At 39.0% G+C, this 21,466-nt stretch overlaps 1 protein-coding gene and 1 long non-coding RNA gene across 3 annotated transcripts in view; one reads left to right on the top strand and one right to left on the bottom strand.

The window, feature by feature from the left end:
• The window catches only part of LOC121486474, a 29,950-nt gene extending 10,438 nt beyond the window's left edge, over positions 1 to 19,512 (top strand). Inside the window, exon 4 of the long non-coding RNA XR_005986641.1 lies at positions 19,209 to 19,512. This is a non-coding gene — a long non-coding RNA (uncharacterized LOC121486474). The remainder of the gene's footprint in view (positions 1 to 19,208) is intronic.
• Positions 755 to 21,466, bottom strand: part of GSPT1 (G1 to S phase transition 1) — a 39,177-nt gene continuing 18,465 nt past the window's right edge. For both annotated transcript variants that reach the window (XM_041747371.1, XM_041747372.1), the window contains exons 6-15: positions 20,892 to 20,969; positions 18,132 to 18,312; positions 17,367 to 17,521; positions 17,022 to 17,162; positions 15,507 to 15,600; positions 14,579 to 14,659; positions 8,967 to 9,140; positions 7,753 to 7,842; positions 7,412 to 7,580; positions 755 to 5,465 (exon numbers count right to left, since the gene is read on the bottom strand). In XM_041747371.1, coding sequence (XP_041603305.1) covers positions 5,413 to 5,465; positions 7,412 to 7,580; positions 7,753 to 7,842; positions 8,967 to 9,140; positions 14,579 to 14,659; positions 15,507 to 15,600; positions 17,022 to 17,162; positions 17,367 to 17,521; positions 18,132 to 18,312; positions 20,892 to 20,969 — 1,216 coding nt within the window. In that variant the 3' untranslated portion in view covers positions 755 to 5,412. The remainder of the gene's footprint in view (positions 5,466 to 7,411; positions 7,581 to 7,752; positions 7,843 to 8,966; positions 9,141 to 14,578; positions 14,660 to 15,506; positions 15,601 to 17,021; positions 17,163 to 17,366; positions 17,522 to 18,131; positions 18,313 to 20,891; positions 20,970 to 21,466) is intronic.

Below are 21,466 nucleotides of genomic sequence, written 5' to 3'. Positions count from 1 at the left end.
TCACCGATGTCTCCCCAAGTCTGTTCACATAAAGCCACATACTGTGATACAGCTATTTTTTTTTTAAGATTTTACTTCTATTAGGGCACCCCTGTGATACAGCTATTAAGCATGTCTCACCTGTTTGTTTTTTTTTTTTTTTGAAACATTTTTTAAAGATTTTTAAATTTTTTATCTACTTATTCATGAGAGACACAGAGAGAGGGCGGGGGGGGGGGGGGGGGCAGAGACACAGGCAGAGGGAGTCCCCTGACTTGGGACTCGATCCCGGGACTCCAGGATCAGACCCCGGGTTGAAGGCGGCACTAAACCGCTAGAGTCACCAGGGCTGCCCTGTGTGGTGGTTGTTAAGACTCAGTCACCTACAGGGCCCCTGGCAGTTGTCAGTTAAGCCTCTGACCGTTGGTTTTGGCTCAAGTTGTGATCTCAGGGTCTTGAGATGGAGCCCCGCATGGGGCAACAAGTTCAGTGAGGAGTTTACTCTTCTGCCTCCCTCTCCCCTGCATCTGCTCTATCAAATAAATCTTAAAAAAAAAAAAAGGCAAGCTCACATAGACTGTACAAAGCTTTGCATACCATGTGCAGGGAGACCACGCATTTGTCAGTCCCTCACGTGATCCGGCTCATTAGATCCCTCCAGATCCACTGGGAGATGGTGCTGGTACCTGACCCAGAAATCAGGAACTGAACAGAGGACCGCTGGGGCCCTCGGGCATGATACAGTACAGGCGATTGTAAACAGACAGACAAGTCCTTCAAAAGGGAAGATGACAATTTTTATTGTTATTACAAAAGCAAGTTCTTTTAACTTCAGTCATGTGAATAATTGCAAGAGCGGCTAAGGGCTTCATCCTCAGACAGGCACCAAGTCAGGCACAGTAGGTAGCTACAAATCATAAGAAAAAGGTTTCTTGACCTTGGATCCCCACAGTTCCTACCTAGTCTGCCATGCTTTGGAATTAGGTTCAGAACCTCAGCAGAGCTACTCCATTCCCTTGAATTCTCTGGGTTTTTTTGTTTAAAAAAAAAAAAAAAAAGAGCCTAGGTATTGACCTACGCTGTTCTAGTAAAAACTAGTCACTAAGTCCTGGCCTGAGAGAGATCCACATTTCCTTTAGAGCAGAACAAACTAGGTAACTAAGGTGAGTTGACTTCCGAGAGCGCTCCCCGGGGAGTCCCTAAAGTAGGCAGGCCCTCGGGGCTGACCTCGGTCACCTGAAGCACGAGGACAGTCACCAGAGGAGCGCGGGAGCTCCACTCCAGCACACTCTTCCCGGGCGGCAGGAAAGGAGGTAGCAGGGACTTGGGCTGACATCTGGAGCGCTAAGCGAATGTGCCTGGCAGAGGGAAGCCTCAGGAAGCACAAAACATCATTCCACCTTTGCCGTCCACAAATCTGAGGTTTCCGTGTTAAGTTTTAAAGGGCACAGTGGCATGTGTGGTGAGGCAGAAAAAAAGACGGTTCCCATTCTAGGGGCTGCTCGAGAAATCCCAATTTTCTGCCTAATCAGACATGGTGCCTACCTGCTTTTCCCTTATGTTGGAGAACGTCAAGGTTCTAATCTCCACTCCCACACCTCCGGGCCCTTAGAACATTCCCTAGTAAACAACTCAGCTAGCAGATTACTGTTTCAAGGAAGCATAGGATTAGAGGTATGTGAAAAGTGTATTTATTGAAGGGAAGACTCAGTATGTTCCAGGATCCTGAAAATCAAAACTATCCTAGAACCAAGACCATCACAAGCTGAACCAATCTATCCGACCTGAATTCTGGCAGTAAATTGGTTCAAATGGAATCCACTGAACTATCACGGGAAAATAAAAACAAACAGTCCCTATTCCACTTACTAGGAAATCTAATATAACCAACTGACTGCTAAATTTAAACCTAGTAATAAGTCTTTTGAGTTGTGCATGTATAATTACATTTATTTCACAAGCTGCTGCCATGGCAAGATCTCTAAAGAAACAAAGCATGAATATATCAGATGGCATTTTGCTAGAATCACTGAAAAGTTAGCGGGAGGAAATAGAAGCCACGTTATCTGGAGACAGAAAATCGTCCCCTGAATCCTGCTGATTGCTGTCTACCTCGCATGTGTCTGTGAGAAGATTAATGGCACGTTTACTCTGATAAGGTAGGCCAACACTGTACAGAACGTCGTGTCGTTCTCCAGGCCGCTGGAGTGCAGTGACCGCAATTTTCAAAAGTTTTCAAGGGTTCAGAGTTGCCTGATGTTTAGAGTTGTCGTAAAAACTATTTGCCCTTCGACTACCTTACATCTGTCCCCAGAGCCACGAAGCCACCTTTCACGTGGTGGCGGTCTGTGAGGAAGTCCGTGCCAATGAGGAGAGAAGCTGAAGTGCTGCCCCATGGGACAGTCATCACAGACCTTGGGGTAGTGACAGCTGTGACTAAGTCTTCCTGAAGATGCCAGGGAGTTTAGCTGACTTTTTTTCAAGAGTTCGTCATGGAAGCAGTTTTTGACCATAGGTTCGCCTTTTTCTTGGGTTGCAAAACTGCATCTGATTGAAAGCATGACCCCACATCTCTGCAGCACTTGAGCTGAGAGGGTGCCAGGGACTGTCCAACTGCACCCCCTTGAAAGTCCATCCCACACTGAGAACGCAGTTCTTGTCGCTTAGGGAACTAGCAGGCAAGTACGAGCTCCCTCTTGTTACAGTGAACCACCTGTACTTTAACAATTTACAGAGTTTTTACATTCAGTTATCACATATTTCAAGACTTTCAGTTCAAAACAAAGAAATATACATGGGCTTAAGTATTCAAGAACACTTTACTATTTGTCACTTAATTTCATGGCAATACATATTCAGTCCAACTCTTCTGGTTTGATTTTACATTGGTTTTCACTGGATATAAGTCCTTTTTGCAAATTAAAAACAAGAAATAGATGCTGTATTTTCCCCTCTCCCACAGCAGTAAAGGTTTAAAGTGGCAATTACTTCAGATGTTCATTAATGATACCTTTATTCTCAATTCATTAATTTAAAAAACTATAAATAATCTAGCATGACAGTTGTATACAGAACATTAAAGTAAAAAGATGCAAAAAAAGGTGTGATTCTAAGTCTAGATTCTAAGATCTACTCTAAAGCTGGAGGAAGAAACGTTTGGGTCCATACCCTCATCTGCAGCCAGTCAGCCTACGTTTGCACTGTCAGCCACACCTACAGTCCATCAGCACAGGACCTTGCACTGCTCTCTGCAGAGGCCCAGCATCACATGCTGCCAGTTCACGCCAGACACTGAATTTCCTCATCCAGATCACCAGCCAGGGTGAACTAGGAGTTAAAATGCATCAATTCTGAGAATACTTCCTAAAGAACTTCCAAGCCCATATTTAACAGTGCGCCTTTCTTTTTCATGATTAAGAAGTAATCATTTGCACAAATGTGTAAAAGAATCCAATGAAATTTATATTTTATAATCTTTTCTATTTTAGAGCTAGACCCTTTACAGTTGGTATCCATGTCGTTTTGCTGAAGTCTTGGCAACATGCACATAATATTCTAAAATTGTAAATGTTTTAATAGCAAACAGAACTGGTTTTTAAAAATATGCTCGATTTAAAAATGGAAATCTATTTTTGGAAATAATTTCAACAACTCTTGAGCTTTTAAAGATTCATTAAAATCCAAGCAATTGCTATTTTGTTCCTATTAACTTGGAAGTACAAAAAGTCATTATGTACTGATTAAAGCTCCCCTATTTCCCAGAAAAATAAAAGCCCAGAGATTTGCTGACATAATAAATTTAGCTAAATTTCATGCAATTTAATAGCCATGAGTATAGTTATAGGAAGCTGTAGGACAATAACTTTGCTCTGTCCATAAGATATAGCACCATTCATGAAATGAATGGTAATTCTATAGTTAAGAGAACAGGATTAGATTGTTTTATGCTTTGTGACTGGAAACACAGTCTGACTAGGCTTTTCTTTTCTGAGGGAAGGGACTTGTCATTAAATATACAATTACAAAGTTTCTTATTTAGAGATAAAGCACAGTCTAAAAGAGGCTGTCTTTGATACATGACATCCCTCAAAATCAAGGGGGGCTTCCAATAAACCCAAAAAGTGGCTCTTCCATTTCCCACTCATTCTCATTAAAAACTTCAAAGTCCTGTCAATTATAGTAGAAAGTCAGCCTTCAGTCTAAAAACCACTGCCATGCTCCATTGTGGTTCATCCAAATAACAGTTTAGCAAATTTCAGCTTTAAGAAAACAGTCAATTTGAAGTAACTGAGAAAAACTTCGATACTGTGCTTGATTCTACGCATCACTGTTAACTTTAGTCTGTGCAGATTTGGATGGTTCTAAATAGGTGTTCCTTTAGTGGCCGGATGAGATTTAGCTTTAAACCAGCAAGGATCATCCAGCCTTTAAAATTACTGATACAAATAGTAAAGGAGTAATTTGCAGAACTGGCACTTGCAATGGATACAGTTTTCATACTAGATGCATGCAGCTCTTATAAATGCTAAAGGAGGCATTTCTGCCAGGTCTCAACATGCTTGCTTTATTGCAAATCCCACTAATTTAACACGGTAATGGAATTTTCTGTAGGGGTACTTTTGTTACACTTTACTAATAAAAACGACAGTACGCTGTTCTTTTTTAAAACAGCCTACTGTGTTGAAGAAACCGTGTTGAATATAAATTGGCAGGAAACAGCTGGCAGACCTACTACTACAGCAGCGTCCCAGCGCCATACAGGTGTTTGATTGGACATATGCACTAACCACCAAAGGAAGGGGCCAAACTAACGCTTTCCTTTATACAAACTTGTACAGCGTTTGGAAATGCCTCATTTAAAGTAGTGGGGAGGGAAGAGTTTAGAAAAGTCCAAGTCATAAAATGTACTCAATTACTTGGTAAGTTAAAAAGCTAATGCAACAATGTTACATCCAGATAAAAAACGTTATTCAAAAGCAATTCAAATACCGAAAAGGATTTCAAATTGAATATTTTATTAACATGGTAGTTGTCTCTATAACATGTGCACACACTCGCACACTCAGAATGATCTGCCTGGGGGGGAAAAGACTAAGTATGCCTAAGGGGAAAATGAAAAATAAAAAAATTCCTGTAAGTTTTCATTATTGTAGGCAATTATGTCCACATCACTTACAAAGCTATTGCCAAATCTGTCCAAGGAAGCAGAGTTTGGGAGGGGAAGGAAAAAAATCTGGGGGAAAATTCAACAGTGGCATAGCAGAGCTCTCAATATGAGAAAGCTGACATAATGTGGACTTTTGCTGTGGATTTTGTCTTTGCAAAATATGGGGAGAAGTTTGTCAATGGGCAGAAAATAAGAGAAGGCGGTGTGAAGTAGGCTTTTGCAGTCAATTTTCCTCACAGTATTGTGCAGGGTCATCAAGAAAATGCTTAGTCTTTCTCTGGAACCAGTTTCAGAACTTTCCCAATTGCAATGGTTTTACCTAGAAATGAAATTTAAAAAACAGAAACAAAAACCCTTTTCAGTAGTTAACAGCAAGGCTACATAAGGTATTCAAGCTTATTATTTTTTAAATCATAAAATTATTGTCCACAATGTAAATACTAATTAACTGGCTCTTCCACCAAAGGCATGATTTCTGAGTAGGTGTCTTTTAATAAGTGGGTCTCTAGAGGGTAGGGGGAGCTGAAAAGAAGCTTATCCTTTCCTATATCACAAACCTAAGCCTGGACAAGTAAAATGTGGAATGTCCGAACCATGGAATAGTATTTGGCAATAAAAAAGAACTAATTACATGCCACGTTTAAAAAACTAGACACTAAAGACCACAAATTGTATGATTCTATTTATATGGCATGCCCAAAAAAGGCAAACAGAGAAAGATCTATGGTTGGCTAGGGATAGGAACACCAAGTGACTGTAAACAGGTATAGGAGTTTTTTTAGATGTTCTATGTGTCCTAAAAATAAAATGTGGTGATGGTTGTACAACACTGTAAATAGATTAAATTCATTAAACTGTACACTTAAAACAAGTCCATTTCAAGGTATATAAATGAATTCAATAAAGATGTGAAGGAGGGGTTCTCAGTTCTATTTATTATAAAGGGTAGAAATACCACAAGGTCATGTGAAAAACCTAAAAGGCCAAGCTACCTTTTAGGAAAAAAACAACTCTGGGATTAAACATTCTTGCTACTTTCTGTCCACCGGATTTTGTCAGGTTCTTTTTTTTTTTTTTTTTAATTTTTTATTTATTTATGATAGTCACAGAGATTGAGAGAGAGAGAGGCAGAGACACAGGCAGGCAGAGGGAGAAGCAGGCTCCATGCACCGGAAGCCCGACGTGGGATTCGATCCCGGGTCTCCAGGATCGCGCCCTGGGCCAAAGACAGGCGCCAAACCGCTACGCCACCCAGGGATCCCGGATTTTGTCAGGTTCTAATTGGTAACTAAGATTCTCATTTTGTTAAGTTAACAGGACAAACCCAAGTAACCAGGTTTGCCATTACCAAGAAGATTTTTAAGATAAGGACTTCAAAATAAAGTAAATACTGTCTCTGTACAGATTCCTCTGAAATAAGGTGGAGGAGGTATAGTGCTTGTCACAGCTCCTGACGTGCAGGAGACCCAGAGTAAGTTTTCTGTAGAACAGAAATGGAATGAACACGTGAGGTGCGGATTCTATATTTCAACTGAACCACAATGTTTTAATGTAACACTTTCCACACTCTTAAAATATTATCTAAGTTAGAAATATTAATGATCCACAGAGAAACATTTAATAAGAGCCACTTTGTTTTCCTGCTACCAAAAGTTTCATGGCCACAACATAGGAAAAGCAGAGCTGTTCAGATTCACTCAGAACTAGGGAGAAATGGACACTCACACAAAAAAAACGTTAACATTAAATAAACCTGTATAAAAATCAGGTGCTTCTGAAAAAAAAAAAAAAAATCAGGTGCTGACAGACCATTAATTTATGTGTTTCATGCCCCCGACATCAGTGTAGTGAATGTTTATTATATTTGACTTTAAAGTGTCTCCTGACCACAAAAATGCCAAGGTTTCTACTTCGGAGGCTTGCATGGTGAAAACTTGCCTTACAGGCTTAAGCCCTTCAAGATGGGCTTTAAGCATACATAGTACAAAGGATTTCACCATAGAAATGTCTCATTTAGTAAATAAAATAACTCTCAAAGCCCACTACTTGCAAATTATCAAAATTAAGATTCTTAATCTACAGCATACTGTTACAATGCATGGTCGGTTCCGTCTGTTCAAACCACTCAACTTATGAAACATTTATTACAGGAACATATTACAGAACACGCATCCAAGTTTTCTATGAACTTGTGACGTGCACCGTACTTGGATGGAACAAATTCGCATCCTAGAGATGCTACTAGGCAGCAGTGTAAATGCTTACCCTCGTCTCTTAAGGTAAAGCGCCCCATCTGAGGGAAGTCTTTAAAGGTCTCAAGGCAGATGGTTCCTGCTGTCCTTAAGCGGGCGATGCATACTTGATCTTGTTTCACAAAACGGGGTCGAGTCTTACTTTTTTCTCCTGATTTTTTGTCTACCAAGCAGATTAAGGCCTAGCCAAGAAAAAGGGAGGAGATCAGAATGCCAAATAAGAGAATCTTTAGGACAAGGAGTACAAATAAGAGTACATTACTGTTGCCGATCAGAAATTATCAAGATAGTCTTCAAACACATACATAAACAAAAAACCCCAATTAACTTAATTATCAATTAATTAAGACTCACTGTTATTTCGACTTCCTCAATACAGGTGTGAATATGCAGCACCGCATTATAACCTGGGCAGATGATGGATTTGTGCTCTATAATCACTATCTGTCAAACAAAAAAATTCACATCTTTATCCGTGGGGTAAAAAAAGAACTGAATGTTCTCTAGTGCCATATAGTACCACAAGAATATGGAACTCACAGTCTCAACCTAAGTTATTTTTGAATTAGAAGTGCTGGGTCAGGTCGCCTGATATCCAAGCATGAACTCTGATATCCTTACCCTACTTATCTTCTTGGCCAGACCCAAACTTTAGAAACCTAGCAGGCAGACTCATTCTTCTCTGAGAAGCCTCTTTCTTCCTAAGAATTTAAGGTAATCACTACCAATACAGCTACTTTTGTTTTGTTCCAGATGTGAACTTCTCATAATTTTATCCAGTTTTCAATATCTAAGATCCAGTAAAAGTAAACAACCTTGGGGATCCCTGGGTGGCTCAGTAGTTTAGCACCTGCCTTCGGCCCGGGGTGTGACCCTGGGGTCCCAGGATCCAGTCCTGCATGGGGCTCCCTGCATGGAGCCTGCTTCTCCCTCTGCCTGTGTCTCTGCCTCTCTCTCTCTCTGTGTCTCTCATGAAAAAATAAATAAAATCTTAAAAAAAAAAGTAGACAACCTTGTATACAAGCATCAATATCTAACTTGTCATCATAGCTGGTTACAGAACTCAAAAATTCTGAGCTACATCAATCATCAACTCTGTAATTCTTCTATGGAAGTCAGGTTGCTAATAACAGAGAAATTGTGTTTTCCTGTCTGGAAAGGTACTTACCCTAAATGAGCAGACACACCCTGATTTCCAAGGCAACTGTGTTCTATTTCAGGGGAAAAACACCTTGAGCAAAATTCAAAAGGAACGTGGTGTGCCTGACTGGCTCAGTCAGTAGAGCATGTGTCTCAATCTCGGGGTTGGGAGTTCAAGCCCCACATTGGATGTGGAGCCTACTTCAAAAACAATGAAGTAGATAAGCAAATAAAATAAAAAGGAACTTATAAAAAATACCACCTCTTAAAGACCTCATGTGTGAGATCTACATCATGGTTGTCGTAATATGGTAGGATTTCAATTCCCCCTTACACAGTGGTATGTCACCAATCATCAGGACAAAAGGGATTTAAATTCTAATTTCATTTAGACAGTAGAGATCACTCAATTACAATAACTAGTTTACCTGGGCATCAAATGTGCGTCCAGAATGACAAAGATTATTAGGATCACAAAGTATGAATCCCGGAAGAATCTCCTCCTCTTCAATTCCTTTCAGTCTGATTTTGAGGTTTTCACCTGGGGCTACAGAATCAGTTTCTACATCATCGGAAAGGATTCCGAGAACTTCCACATTGTGCTTAAAAAAACAAAACAAAACAATAAACGCAAGCCTGGAGGATTTCTGACATTCACTGCTCAGCAGAACATGAAGTGATCTGAATGTTCATTTAAAGACTTGCAGGTCACATTTTTCTGAGGTCATGGATTAGCCAAAACACTTACTTGAATATGAAACTTCATTACATTTGTATGACATGAATTTAATGAAAATCATATCCTAGAGATATAAACTGCCAATTAAAATACTAATTTGGGGGGGGGGGGGGTGACGGGGTGGCGGGCACTGAGGTGGGCACTTGACGGGATGAGCACTGGGTGTTACTCTGTATGTTGACAAATTGAACACCAATAAAAAATAAATTTATTTTAAAAAATAAAAAATAAAAAAATAAAATATTAATTTGGCTTAATATCATATCCTAATAATTTCCAAATTGAACACAGTATGCACTAGCATTTGCCTCATCTTTTCAAAATTAAAACATTAAATCTAACATCTAGATTTTAATTTTACGAATGTCATTATTATGATTAGATTCTAGGATTTAATAGCACAGCTTCTATTACCCATCAATTCCAAATATCTGAAGAATGTGCTTCTCAAAAGATACATGAACAATTAAGCTTTAAAAGAACACAGACAAAAATTAAAAAGAAAAAAAAAAAAAGGGGATCCCTGGGTGGCGCAGCGGTTTGGTGCCTGCCTTTGGCCCAGGACGCGATCCTGGAGACCCGGGATCGAATCCCACATTGGGCTCCCGGTGCATGGAGCCTGCTTTTCCCTCTGCCTATGTCTCTGCCTCTCTCTCTCTCTCTGTGCGACTATCATAAATAAATAAAAATTTAAATAAATAAATAAATAAAGAAAGAAAGAAATAAAGAACACAGACTATTTAATGGGTACAAGGTTTCCTTTGGAGTGATGAAAATGTTCTAGAACCTCATAGTGGTGAGGGCTGTGAAGCTTAATAAATGTCACTAATGGTAAAATTTACATTATTTTACCAATTATTAAAAAAAAAGCATAGAGATGGTAGAACATGTTAAAAGCAATACCCACAAGTGCTCCCTTATTTTACTCCATTTCTTCCCTTGGAAATTCATATTGTTAAAACACATACCACAAATTAACAGCCCTCATGACAAAATAAACTGTTTCACGCTGGTAGATAAACAGTGGAGAATCCAGAATCGTTACCCTCCAGAATTCTACAGTCTGTCACTTGTTAACCTCTGGTAGTCTCTCCCCTCTTCACCAATAATGGTGTCCTTTCCCAAAAGGCAGCTTATACCTTATTGATATCTACTGAAGTTCATTCCAAGAAGTGAAACAGAGCCATATTTGTTAGCTAAATTCTTTCCAGTAACAGGACAAAAGGGCAGAAACCAGGAGTTCCCCCATAGACAAACTAAGCAAGTACTGTAAACTACTTTTTGCCCACACAATCCAGTATAACAATCCCTCTCTCCAAATGCGGTCTTCTCTGGCTAAGTACAATAGTTACTCTAATCTTTTAATTAATCCCTAGTTTCAAAAATTAAGACAGAACAACAAATTCTCTTGGTTTATGAAAGGTAATGAGGATTTTGCCTGTTCTAAATACCTCACAAAAGTGGAATCATAGGGGTGCCTGGGTGGCTCAGTTGGTTAAGTGACCGACTCTTGGTTTTGGCTCAGGTCGTGATCTCAGGGTCATGAGATCAAGCCTGGCGTTGGGACTCTGCACTCAGAGTCCACTTAAGGTTCTGTCTCCCTCTTCCCCTTCAAGATAAATCTTAAAAAATAAAAAAAAAAAATGTGGAATCATACATAATTTATCTTTTTGTGACTGGCTTATTAATTCATTTAGCACAATGCCCTTGACGTTCATGTTGTACCATGGGTCAGAATTTCCTTTATAGGCTGAATAATATTCCACTGTATGGATATATCACGTTCTGTTTATCTACTTATCCATCAATTGACACGATAGGTTGCTTCCCCATTTAGCTTGTGGGAATAATGCTATTATGAACATGGGTTCTTTGAGGTCTGCTTTCCATTCTTTTGGGCACATATCCTGAAGTGATACTGCTGGATCATATAATTATTCCATTTTTAAATTTTTCTGAGGAAACATCATTATGTTTTCCACAGCGGTGTGCAGTTTTACATTCTCACCCACAGTTCCAATTTCTCCACATCCTCACCAACATCTGTTATTTTGGTTTTTTGATGGGTACGAGATGTTATCTCGTTGTGGCTTTCATTTGCATTCCCCTAATGATTAGAGATGAGATCTTTTCATATGCTTGTTGGCTGTTTGCACATCTTGGGAGAAATGTTTCAGTCCCTTGCTTATTTTTTAGTCAGGTTGTTAATTTTGTTGTTGAGTTATAGTTCTTGATATATTCTGGATTTAACCCCTTATCAGATTTATGATATACAATTACTTTCTCCTATTTCGTAGGTTACCTACCCATTAATTTTTTATCATAAGATAGTTTGGCATCTGAGTCTCTTAAAATATTTAATTCCATTCCACTGAGACTCAGCAGGACTAACAAGAACTGAGTCATCAAGGCTTGCCTACCAGCTGCAGGCAAGGCTACACTGACCTGCCTGGTCATCAGTATTAAGTCCCAGCTCCCGCAGAAAAGCTGTAACTAGTCTAGCCTGGCACTCAGTCCACTTGCTCTTGGTGAATTGTACTTTTCTTTCTATTGTGGTAGAACACTCATATAAAATTTACCTTTTACAAATATTTTACATATTACAACTCCATGGCATCTGGTTGGCATTCACAATATTATACAACCAATACCAGTATCTCGTTTCAAAACATCCTCATCATCCCAAAGGAAACTGTGCCTTCATTCAGGTCACTCCTTATTCTTCATCCCCTAGCCTCTTGGCAACCCCCAATCTGCCTTCCTTCCATCACTATGACCAAACTACTTCTGTGACTGCCCTATGAACTAGGATTCATGATAAGCATTTTCATTCAATTGCCAATGACCTTACAGTTGCAGCTATAAATACCTTAGTAAAAAGATCCTATGATAAGCTACTCTAATCTCCAGTGAATAAGGCATCAAGAAACCTCAAAGTATAATTTGTAAGATGCCAATTATACCTAAACCTTACACTGATGATGGATACCTTTTCTTATTTACTGTGCCTGGATTGAGGACTGGTAAAGACATTCTCACTGAAATCTAACAATCTCTATATGGAGGTTTTTTGTTTGGTTTTGGTTTTAGGTTTACTTTTTATGGAGAGAAAGAATATGCACAAGTGGGGGAAGGGCAGAGAGAGGGAAAGATGCAGACTCCATGCTGAGGGCAGAGCCCCATGCAGGGCTACATCCCATGACCCTGACACTCAAATGACTGAGTCACCAGATGCCCCCCCACTATTTGGAGGTTCTGATGGCAGAGGTCTGCTTTCCTACATAAATATCTCAGAAGACAGAAGCCCGGGTGGCTCAGCGGTTGGCGCCGCCTTTGGCCCAGGGCCAGATCCTGGAGACCTGGGATGGAGTCCCACGTCGGGCTCCCTGCATGGAGCCCATTCTTCCCTCTGTCTGTGTCTCTGCTTCTCTTTCTCTCTGTGTTTCTCATGAATAAATAAGTAAAATCTTAAAAAAAGGAAAATCTCAGAAGCTGTGAGAAGGCCCTTTTGGAAAATAGGTAACGGTTTCTCAAGTAATATGTTTATAATTATCAGCAACTGAGCAGCCAAAAATAACACAAAGGAAAGTTCAATGGAGACTTTACAGGTTTTAATAAAACCCTCTCCAATAATAAATTACAAAAAGGTAGGAAGATTAGGGACCCATTTATGATAAAGGCAAATTCTCTTCTCTCAAAACAGATTAGGACTATAAATTGGGCACATTTTATAGTAGCCAATATAATAATACAAGAAAAAAAAAAGAAGAAAGCAGGGGCATCTGACTTTAGGTCAGGTCATGATCTCAGGGTCCTGGAATCAAGCCCCATATCAGGCTCCCTGCTCAGTGGGGAGCTGCTTGTCCAGCTCTCTCTGCTCCTCCCCCGCTCATGCTTTCTTTCTCTCAAATATATAAATCTTTAACAAAAATAAAAATTTTGGGCAGCCCGGGTAGCTCCAGCGGTTTAGCGCCACCTTCAGCCCAGGGCCTGATTCTGGAGACTCAGGATCGAGTCCCATGTCAGGCTCTCTGCATGGAGTCTGCCTGTGTCTCTGCCTCTCTGTGTCTCTAATGAGAAAATAAATAAAAATATTTAAAAAAATAAAAATAAAAATTTTAATTTTAAGGGAAAAAAAAGAAAATGAATTATATCTTGATTAAGCCTGAGTTTTCATCCTGGACTCACTTGCTAATTCTTTTTTTTTTTTTTTAAGATTTTATTTATTTATTCTTAGAGAGAGAGAGAGAAAGAGAGAGAGAGAGAAGAGAGTCAAAGACACACATAGGCAGAGGGAGAAGCAGGCTCCATGCTGGGAGCCTGACGTGGGACTTGATCCTGGGACTGCAGGATCACTCCCCAGGCCAAAGGCAGGTGCTAAACCACTGAGCCACCTGGGCTGCCCTCACTTGCTAATTCAGTGTGTTAACAGAAACAAGTCACTGAACCACTCAGGATCTCTACTTGCTTTCAGTAAAAGTATGGAGGTAAAGTTCTCTTAAGGATACATCTTTTAGTTCTAACATGGTACTAATACTGGCCCTTCCCCATCTGTCATTGGATAACTTTAATACCCTATCTTCTTTTTTTTTTTTAAAGGTGTTCTAAAAATAAAAAATTTTAAAAAAATAAAAAGGTGGTTTTTAAAAAAATTTTATTTATTAATTTATTCATGAGAAACACACACACACACACAGAGATAGGCAGACACAGGCAGGCTCCATGCAAGGAGCCCGACGACTTGATCCCGGGCCTCCAGGATCACACCTTGGGCTGCAGGCGGCGCTAAACCGCTGCGCCACGGGGGCTGCCCCACACCATATCTTCTGTACTAAACTTTGTACTTGACATTAATAAAACATAATCCTGAATCTTAAAGGTTTTTTTTTTTTCTTTCTTTCTTTTTTTTTTTTTAAGATTTTATTGGGATCCTAGGTGGCTCAGCGGTTGAGCATCTATCTCCCTTCAGCTCAAGGCATGATCCCGGGGTCGGGGATCAAGTCCTGCATCGGGCTCCTTATGGGGAGCCTGCTTCTCCCTCTGCCTCTCTCTCTCTGTCTCTCATGAATAAATAAAATCTCATAAGACACAGAGAGAGAGGGGCAGAGACATAAGCAAAAGAAGACTAGATGCCAGGACCCCAGGATCATGACCTGAGCCAAAGGCAGATGCTCAACCACTAAGCCACCCAGATGCCCCCTAAAGTTTCTTTTCATGGAAACCCTTAACTTTTTGAAAAGTTCTCTTTGCGAATACTTTCAAAAGACAGTCTAAATGAGAAAGAACATTACTAACTCTTACCTTGTTTGGCATCATCACAAGCTGCTGGCCTTTACAAATAGATCCTGATTCCAGCTTTCCCAGGACCACAGTGCCCATATCCTGTTTAAATTTGAAATAAAAAACTAAGTTACAGACTTTTGTTACTATTCTTTTTTTTTTTTTTTTTTGTTACTATTCTACAATAGTTCAACAACCCAAAGTGAAATCTTATGGGGCTTACTCAGAAAATCTTTAGTTCAAGTGATAGAATGGTTAGGATTAATCTTAAATATAAGCTAAGTAAAAAATACATTATCTGTGTCATTAGTATATGTGCAATCATACTAGTAAGTATGTAGGTCTAAGATCTTTTAAGACAAAAAAAAAAAAAAAAAAGCATGGTACCAGAAACAGCACAAATTTTTACATCTGAAGATCTCAATTATTTGTTTAAATTCTGGTTCGTTCAAAAATCTAAGCCTGCTTCCTCATGTGTAAAATTGGAAAAACACTTGTTTAAGAAATTTAGCATGGAGCTGATGAAAGAATTATTTGAGGAGGTCAAATATTACATACTGACAAACCTTTAAAAAAGATAACTCACTTTGAAAATCAAATTAAACATAATGAAGCTTATTTTTTAAAGACTAACATCTAATATTGGTGAGGCTATGATAAAACCAGCACTCATATGCTGCGGGCAGTACTTGGGAAGGCTGCTGGTCAATATTCAGCAACTTTAATGTGCAAATTCTTTGACTCCAGCAGTTTTACTTGCAGGACTTTCTAAAAAATGATCATTGGCTCACTGAGAAAACAGCTTAAACTAAATTAGGATCCATCTACATCACTAAATAACATTAAGAGACATCTATGCTATGTTGTTATTCGGATTGTTTTGTAACTTAATACACAAAACAATGATTTCACCTCCCATAAATCCCAATCTCTTGAACATTCTGGGTACCTTGTACTTATCCACAATTGGCAGCCTGATTGGTCCATCAACTGATCTATTGAAGTTTGGCAAATTATCCAGATATGGAATAAACGGTAATCCACTGAGAACATAACAATATCCATTAAAGAGAATCAACATAAATGTCAAAATTTTAAGAAGTTACATGACCGTAACTTTATATGAAAAACAGTTATAATACTTTCATTCTACCCACATACTCTTCTCATTCAACTGATTTTTTAAAAGATTATATTTATGTATTCATGAGAGGCACAGAGAGAGGCAGAGACACAGGCAGAGGGAGAAACAGGCTCCCTGCGAGGAGCCCAATGTGAGACTTATCCCAGGACCCCAGCATCATGACCTGAGTCAAAGGCAAACAATCACTGAGCCACCCAGGTGCCCCGCCATACAACTGATTTATTATTCGGTTCATGCCCTTCTTTCCTCAGAAAACCAAAAATAACAAAATAGCCTATAAATATAATGAAAAAGCTTCCTCAACAACTTACTTTATTAAAATTAGAAACATTTTCTAGTAAATGGCTTACATTTTGTAATAAAAGAACTACATTCTTTTTTTTTTCTTTAGGGAGAGAGCATGAGCACTGGGGGAGGGGCAGAGGGAAGAGAATCTTTTTTTTTTAGATAGTATTTGTTTAGAGAGTAGGGGGAGGGGCAGAGAGATAGAGTATCTCAAACCAACTCCAAACTGAGCACTCCAAGCAGAGCCCAACATGGTCTGAGATCATGACCCAAGCTGAAATCAAGAGCCAGAGGCTTAACCAACTGAGCCACTCAGGAGCCCATAAAATGACTACATTTTATTACTTAATTCCTAAGGACTTTTCCAGCTCTCAAATCAGGGTTCTATAAAATAATTTCCCCTTTAAAACTGCAGTATAGGAATTGGGAAGCTTTACTGCCAAGATAGCAATGCTCCCCCAAATTCATCTACAGATTGAGTATAATCCCTATTAATAATCCCAGCGGCCTATCAACACATATTGACAAGTTGATCCTAGTCTTCATATAGAAATTCAAGGGACCCAGAATAGCCAAAATAATCTTGGAAAAAAAGAATAACAAAATTTAAAGACTTACACTTCCCAATTTGAAAACTTACAATACAGTAATCAAGACTTTATTACCTAACAAAAAAAAAAAAATAACTCAAAGTGAAACATTCACTTAAACCTAAGAGCTGAAGCTATAACAACCTTGAAAGAAAATAATATGGCCAAGTCTTCATGACTGAATTAGGCAATGTTTTCCTATGTATGACCCCAAAAGCAAAATCAACTAAAGAAAAAATAAACTGGACTTCATCAACATTAAAACCTGTTATGCCTCAAAGGATACCATCAAGAAAGTGAAAAGACAGTAACAAAAAGACAATCCAATTAAAAAATGGGCAAAAGTCATGGTATTTTTAAAAACTACAGTTACTTACAGTTATCGTTTTCTGATATTACTTATAACGACGTAAAGTTTCTCTAAAAAGAAGCAAAGGTTACTTACGTGTACCAAGGACAGAAATCTGATTGCTCTTTTAGATTCGCTCCAGTGAGTCCTGAGCAGGGCATAAAGTGAATGTCCTTTTTGGGATTGAAGCCAACCTTTTTCAAAAATGGCACTAGTTTCTCTTTACATTCTTCATATCTATGAATATTTATAAATAACTCAATTGTAATAGAAAGCAAGGGAATTCTTGTTTTATTATTAAACAAATTAAGGTTTAAGAAAAACCCCAGGGGAAAAAAAAAAAAAAAAAGAAAACCCGAGGGGGAAAAAGGATACAGTAGCAAAACCATCCTTTATTCCACTTACATGTCTGTAAAATCTAGTAAGACTGGCAAAACTTACCTCTCATTGCTCCAATTTACCGTTGGATCATCCATCTTATTGATGAGCACAATTAAGTGTTTGACACCTGCCGTCTTTGCCAACATCGCATGTTCTCTTGTCTGTCCGCCTTTTTCGAATCCAGTTTCGAACTCTCCTTTTCTAGCAGAGATGACCTATTCCAAGAAATCCGAGAGTTTATTTTTAAACACTCAGGTATATAGCCCTTGAGCAGTGAAACAGCTTTCCTTTCAGTTTTATCAGGTTTTTGCAAGAAAATAAAAGTACGTTAATTATACCCTGCAGGCTTTTGAATGTCACAATGTCTAAATGGCTTAAGATTTTGGTAAATGTTTCTTCTGATCCCCCAATTTAAAAAAAAAATCTAGTATGCCTTTATATTTTGCAATTCAAACATGTATGTGACAGTGTTGGTACAGTGACAAACAAAAACTCTGCAAAATGACTGAGGCCTTAAGAAAACAGATAATTTCTCCCTCAGCTGTGTATCCACAGCACATGTGGTATGTACAAAGCAAACCCAGCTTGGCATTTAGTGGACACGGAGATCTGACAGTCATAGATAGATAATGACAAGGTAGAGAAAACATTAAGTGAATCCCATTATAAAGATTTCTTGAGCAGATGAGTGAGACAAAAGTAAAATTTGTGACTGTATATAACTCATTGCAACCTCAATTTTAACTCTGAGGATAAACTCAAATACTTAACACTGAAATGGGGCTGCTCACAACCACACAAGTGAATTGGAAAGGTCTTTCTTACCAGTACAGCCAAATCTGCTTGAGAAGCACCACCAATCATATTTGGGACAAAACTCTTATGGCCAGGGGCATCCAGAATTGTGAAATGCTTCTTTTCTGTTTCAAAATAGGCACGGCCCACTTCTACTGTTTTACCCTTGTCTCGTTCTTCCTGATTTGTGTCTAAGGCCCAAGACAAATACCTGAAATAATTTTAAAATAAGATTAAGATTGCTAAGAATGTAGGTTTTTATGATATTCTTCTACCACTTTATACCAAGGTATAATGGTATATATTCTTATACCACATTATACCAAGGTATAATGACGACATCCAGCTTTATGTGCAGCATACATTTAAATCAGGAACAGAACAGGGACACTTGGTTGGTTTAGTCGGTGGAGTTTGCAACTCTTGATCTCGGGGTTGTGAGTTTGAGCCCAAAGTTGGGTGTAGAGATTACTTAAAAAATTTTTTAATCTTTAAAAAAAAAAAATCACAAGGGACACCTGGGTGGCTCAGCAGTTTAATGCCTGCCTTCAGCCCAGGGCATGATCCTGGAGTCCCAGGATGGAGCTGGCTTCCCACAGCCTACGTCTCTGCCTCTCTCTGTTTCTCATGAATAAATAAATTAAATCTTTAAAAAAAAAAAAAGGGGGGGATCCCTGGGTGGCGCAGCGGTTTGGCACCTGCCTTTGGCCCAGGGCGCGATCCTGGAGACCCGGGATCAAATCCCACATCAGGCTCCCGGTGCATGGAGCCTGCTTCTCCCTCTGCCTGTGTCTCTGCCTCTCTCTCTTTCTCTCTGTATGACTATCATAAATAAATAAAATAAAATAAAAAAATCACAAATAGGACTGAGTAGAAATTAAAATCGAGTGAATAAAATTTGAATTATTATGATTCAAACACTTGGAGCTCTTAGAAATATCTAGTCATTTACAGGTATCCTGATTTTTTAAAGTTCACATTATACCACTTGGCTTTTACAGAAGACCTAAGTTAGAAAAAAAAAAAAAAAAAAAAAAAAAGCCTACATTGTAATTGCTTTTGCTAACAGAAAGACATCTGAAGATGATTTTTTTTTTTTTAATGCAGGGCTCAATCCCAGGACTGAGATCATGACCTGAGACAAAACTAAGAGTCAGATAGCGTCCAGTGTTTGCTCTGCAGCGAGCTATCATAGAAGCAGCGTGCACCCTGAGCAGTGAAGAGTGGAGTCCTCAAGCCCTTCCAGCCCTCCCCAGGAACTACAAAAAGCGCCTCTGCATCAAACTGCCGGGATCCCTGGGTGGCGCAGCGGTTTGGCGCCTGCCTTTGGCCCAGGGCGCGATCCTGGAGACCCGGGATCGAATCCCACGTCGGGCTCCCGGTGCATGGAGCCTGCTTCTCCCTCTGCCTGTGTCTCTGCCTCTCTCTCTCTCTCTGTGACTATCATAAATAAATAAATTAATTAAAAAAAAAAAAAAACTGCCATTGCTCTGAACCATGTCTGGGAGCATCTGTGCTTTATGTCCATTTATTCTGTACATCCCTTAGTAAGATGAGTCCTTAGATATCAGAAAAGCCTAATATTCTCTGGGTCTGGTAATGCTCAAAAATTTTTTCCATAAAAATTAATGACAATCACTTCTTTGCTTTGTGCCACTTTGGTTTACACAAGGTTTCAAAGAAATGCTCTACTCTTACATAGCAGAGAAATTCTGTATATATATTTTTTATTTTTATTTTTTAAAGGAGGCTCCATGCCCAGCATGGAGCCCAATGCAAAACTTGAACTCATGACCCTAAGAGATCAAGACCTAAACTGAGATCGAGAGTCAGATGCTCAAATGACTGAGCCACCCAGGTGCCTCAAACCTATATATATTCTACAGGCAAACAGTATTTATGACAACAAGCTGACAACATACACAGGAAGACTACTTTGTACCAAGGTCAATATGACTGTGAGCTTTTATGATCATCTGGCACAAAGTATAATACAAATAATGGCTATCTAAGGATGTTTTCAAAAGTGAAAGCCAAAGAAAAAAAACAAAGTGAAAGCCAGTAACTACCATTTGGGAGCAATGGTTACTTGGTAAAAATCATTTCAGTATTTCTTTGCCATGTGAAGATGATTCATGTAACTTCAAACCATTCAGAATAAGTGTTATTTTAGATTACCTCATCATCTGTATTTCATTGTATGTAATCCATTTTTTTAGTATAATGATTATCTTTTCCCTTAATACAGAGGAATACAATTTAAAAAACAAAAGCCATGAATGTCCCAAATAAATCTTAACTTAAAAAAAAAAGTGAGATTAGCAACAAAAAACTGAGCCTTTTTCTCACCAAAGGCAACCCCTATCAATAATTCTGTCCATTCTTTTTTCTTTCCAGTGTTTATTTACATCATTAATGATCATATTCTAAGTACTATCATGTCACCTCCTTTCTCTCCAAATTCCACTGTAACTTAAGCTCCACTTCTGGGTATTATAAATTCCATAAATGCAATTTTTTAGTGGTTATGTAATGACCCTATTAAATGGATGGTTTAGAATTTATCCAACAAGTGTATTACTAGACATATGAATGTTCTCAAATGCTCCCGTACAAGTTTTGAAGTCATCAGGAGCTGATCCACTTTGTAGAATAAGGGGAAAGGAAACTTCTCCTTCGTTATGACACCACTTTAGACCTCATGCACCTACACCTTAGTAGACTACAACAGTATTAAGTAGGCAGTGTTTCCTTAAAAGTAATTTATAGTGCCATAAAAGTTTACTATACCAAGTTTCTCTGTTTTTCTCTTTAGCTTCTCTTTCGTATTTCTCGAGTGTCCTTTTGTCAACCATTCCGGTCAAATACCTGGAAACAAAGGGAAAAGAAGTAAACAATTACAAATTATTCAGTGAAGTTATTTAAACTCTAAAGCTCTTTATAGTGGAAATTCAACTCCAGAAAACAGCTATTTTAAAATACAGGAACTGGACAGCCTGGGTGGCTCAGTGGTTTAGCGCTGCCTTCAGCCCAGGGCCTGATCCTGGAGACCTGGGATGGAGTCCCAGGTCAGGCCCCTGCATAGAGCCTGCTTCTCCGTCTGCCGCCACCCACCCCCACCTTTCTGTGTCTCTCATGAATAAATAAAATCTTTAAAAAATAAATACAGGAATCACTGATGGATGCTGATATAGAAAGTCTAAGAGGAAAAGATATTTACATAGTCTCAAATTCTCTCCCCTCCAGATAAAGGGGAAAAGTAATAACTTTACTGTGGAGAATCCTGGCAGACAACACATCAACCAAATAATCCTGGCTAAGACCACCAGCAGTAAAGTTCTCATATGGAGGGGCACCAGGGTGGC

Source organism: Vulpes lagopus, chromosome 3 (assembly GCF_018345385.1).
Source record: "Vulpes lagopus strain Blue_001 chromosome 3, ASM1834538v1, whole genome shotgun sequence".
Taxonomy (NCBI): domain Eukaryota; kingdom Metazoa; phylum Chordata; class Mammalia; order Carnivora; family Canidae; genus Vulpes; species Vulpes lagopus.
Note: the sequence above shows the minus strand (reverse complement) of the source record. Positions and strands in the feature narration are given on the sequence as shown.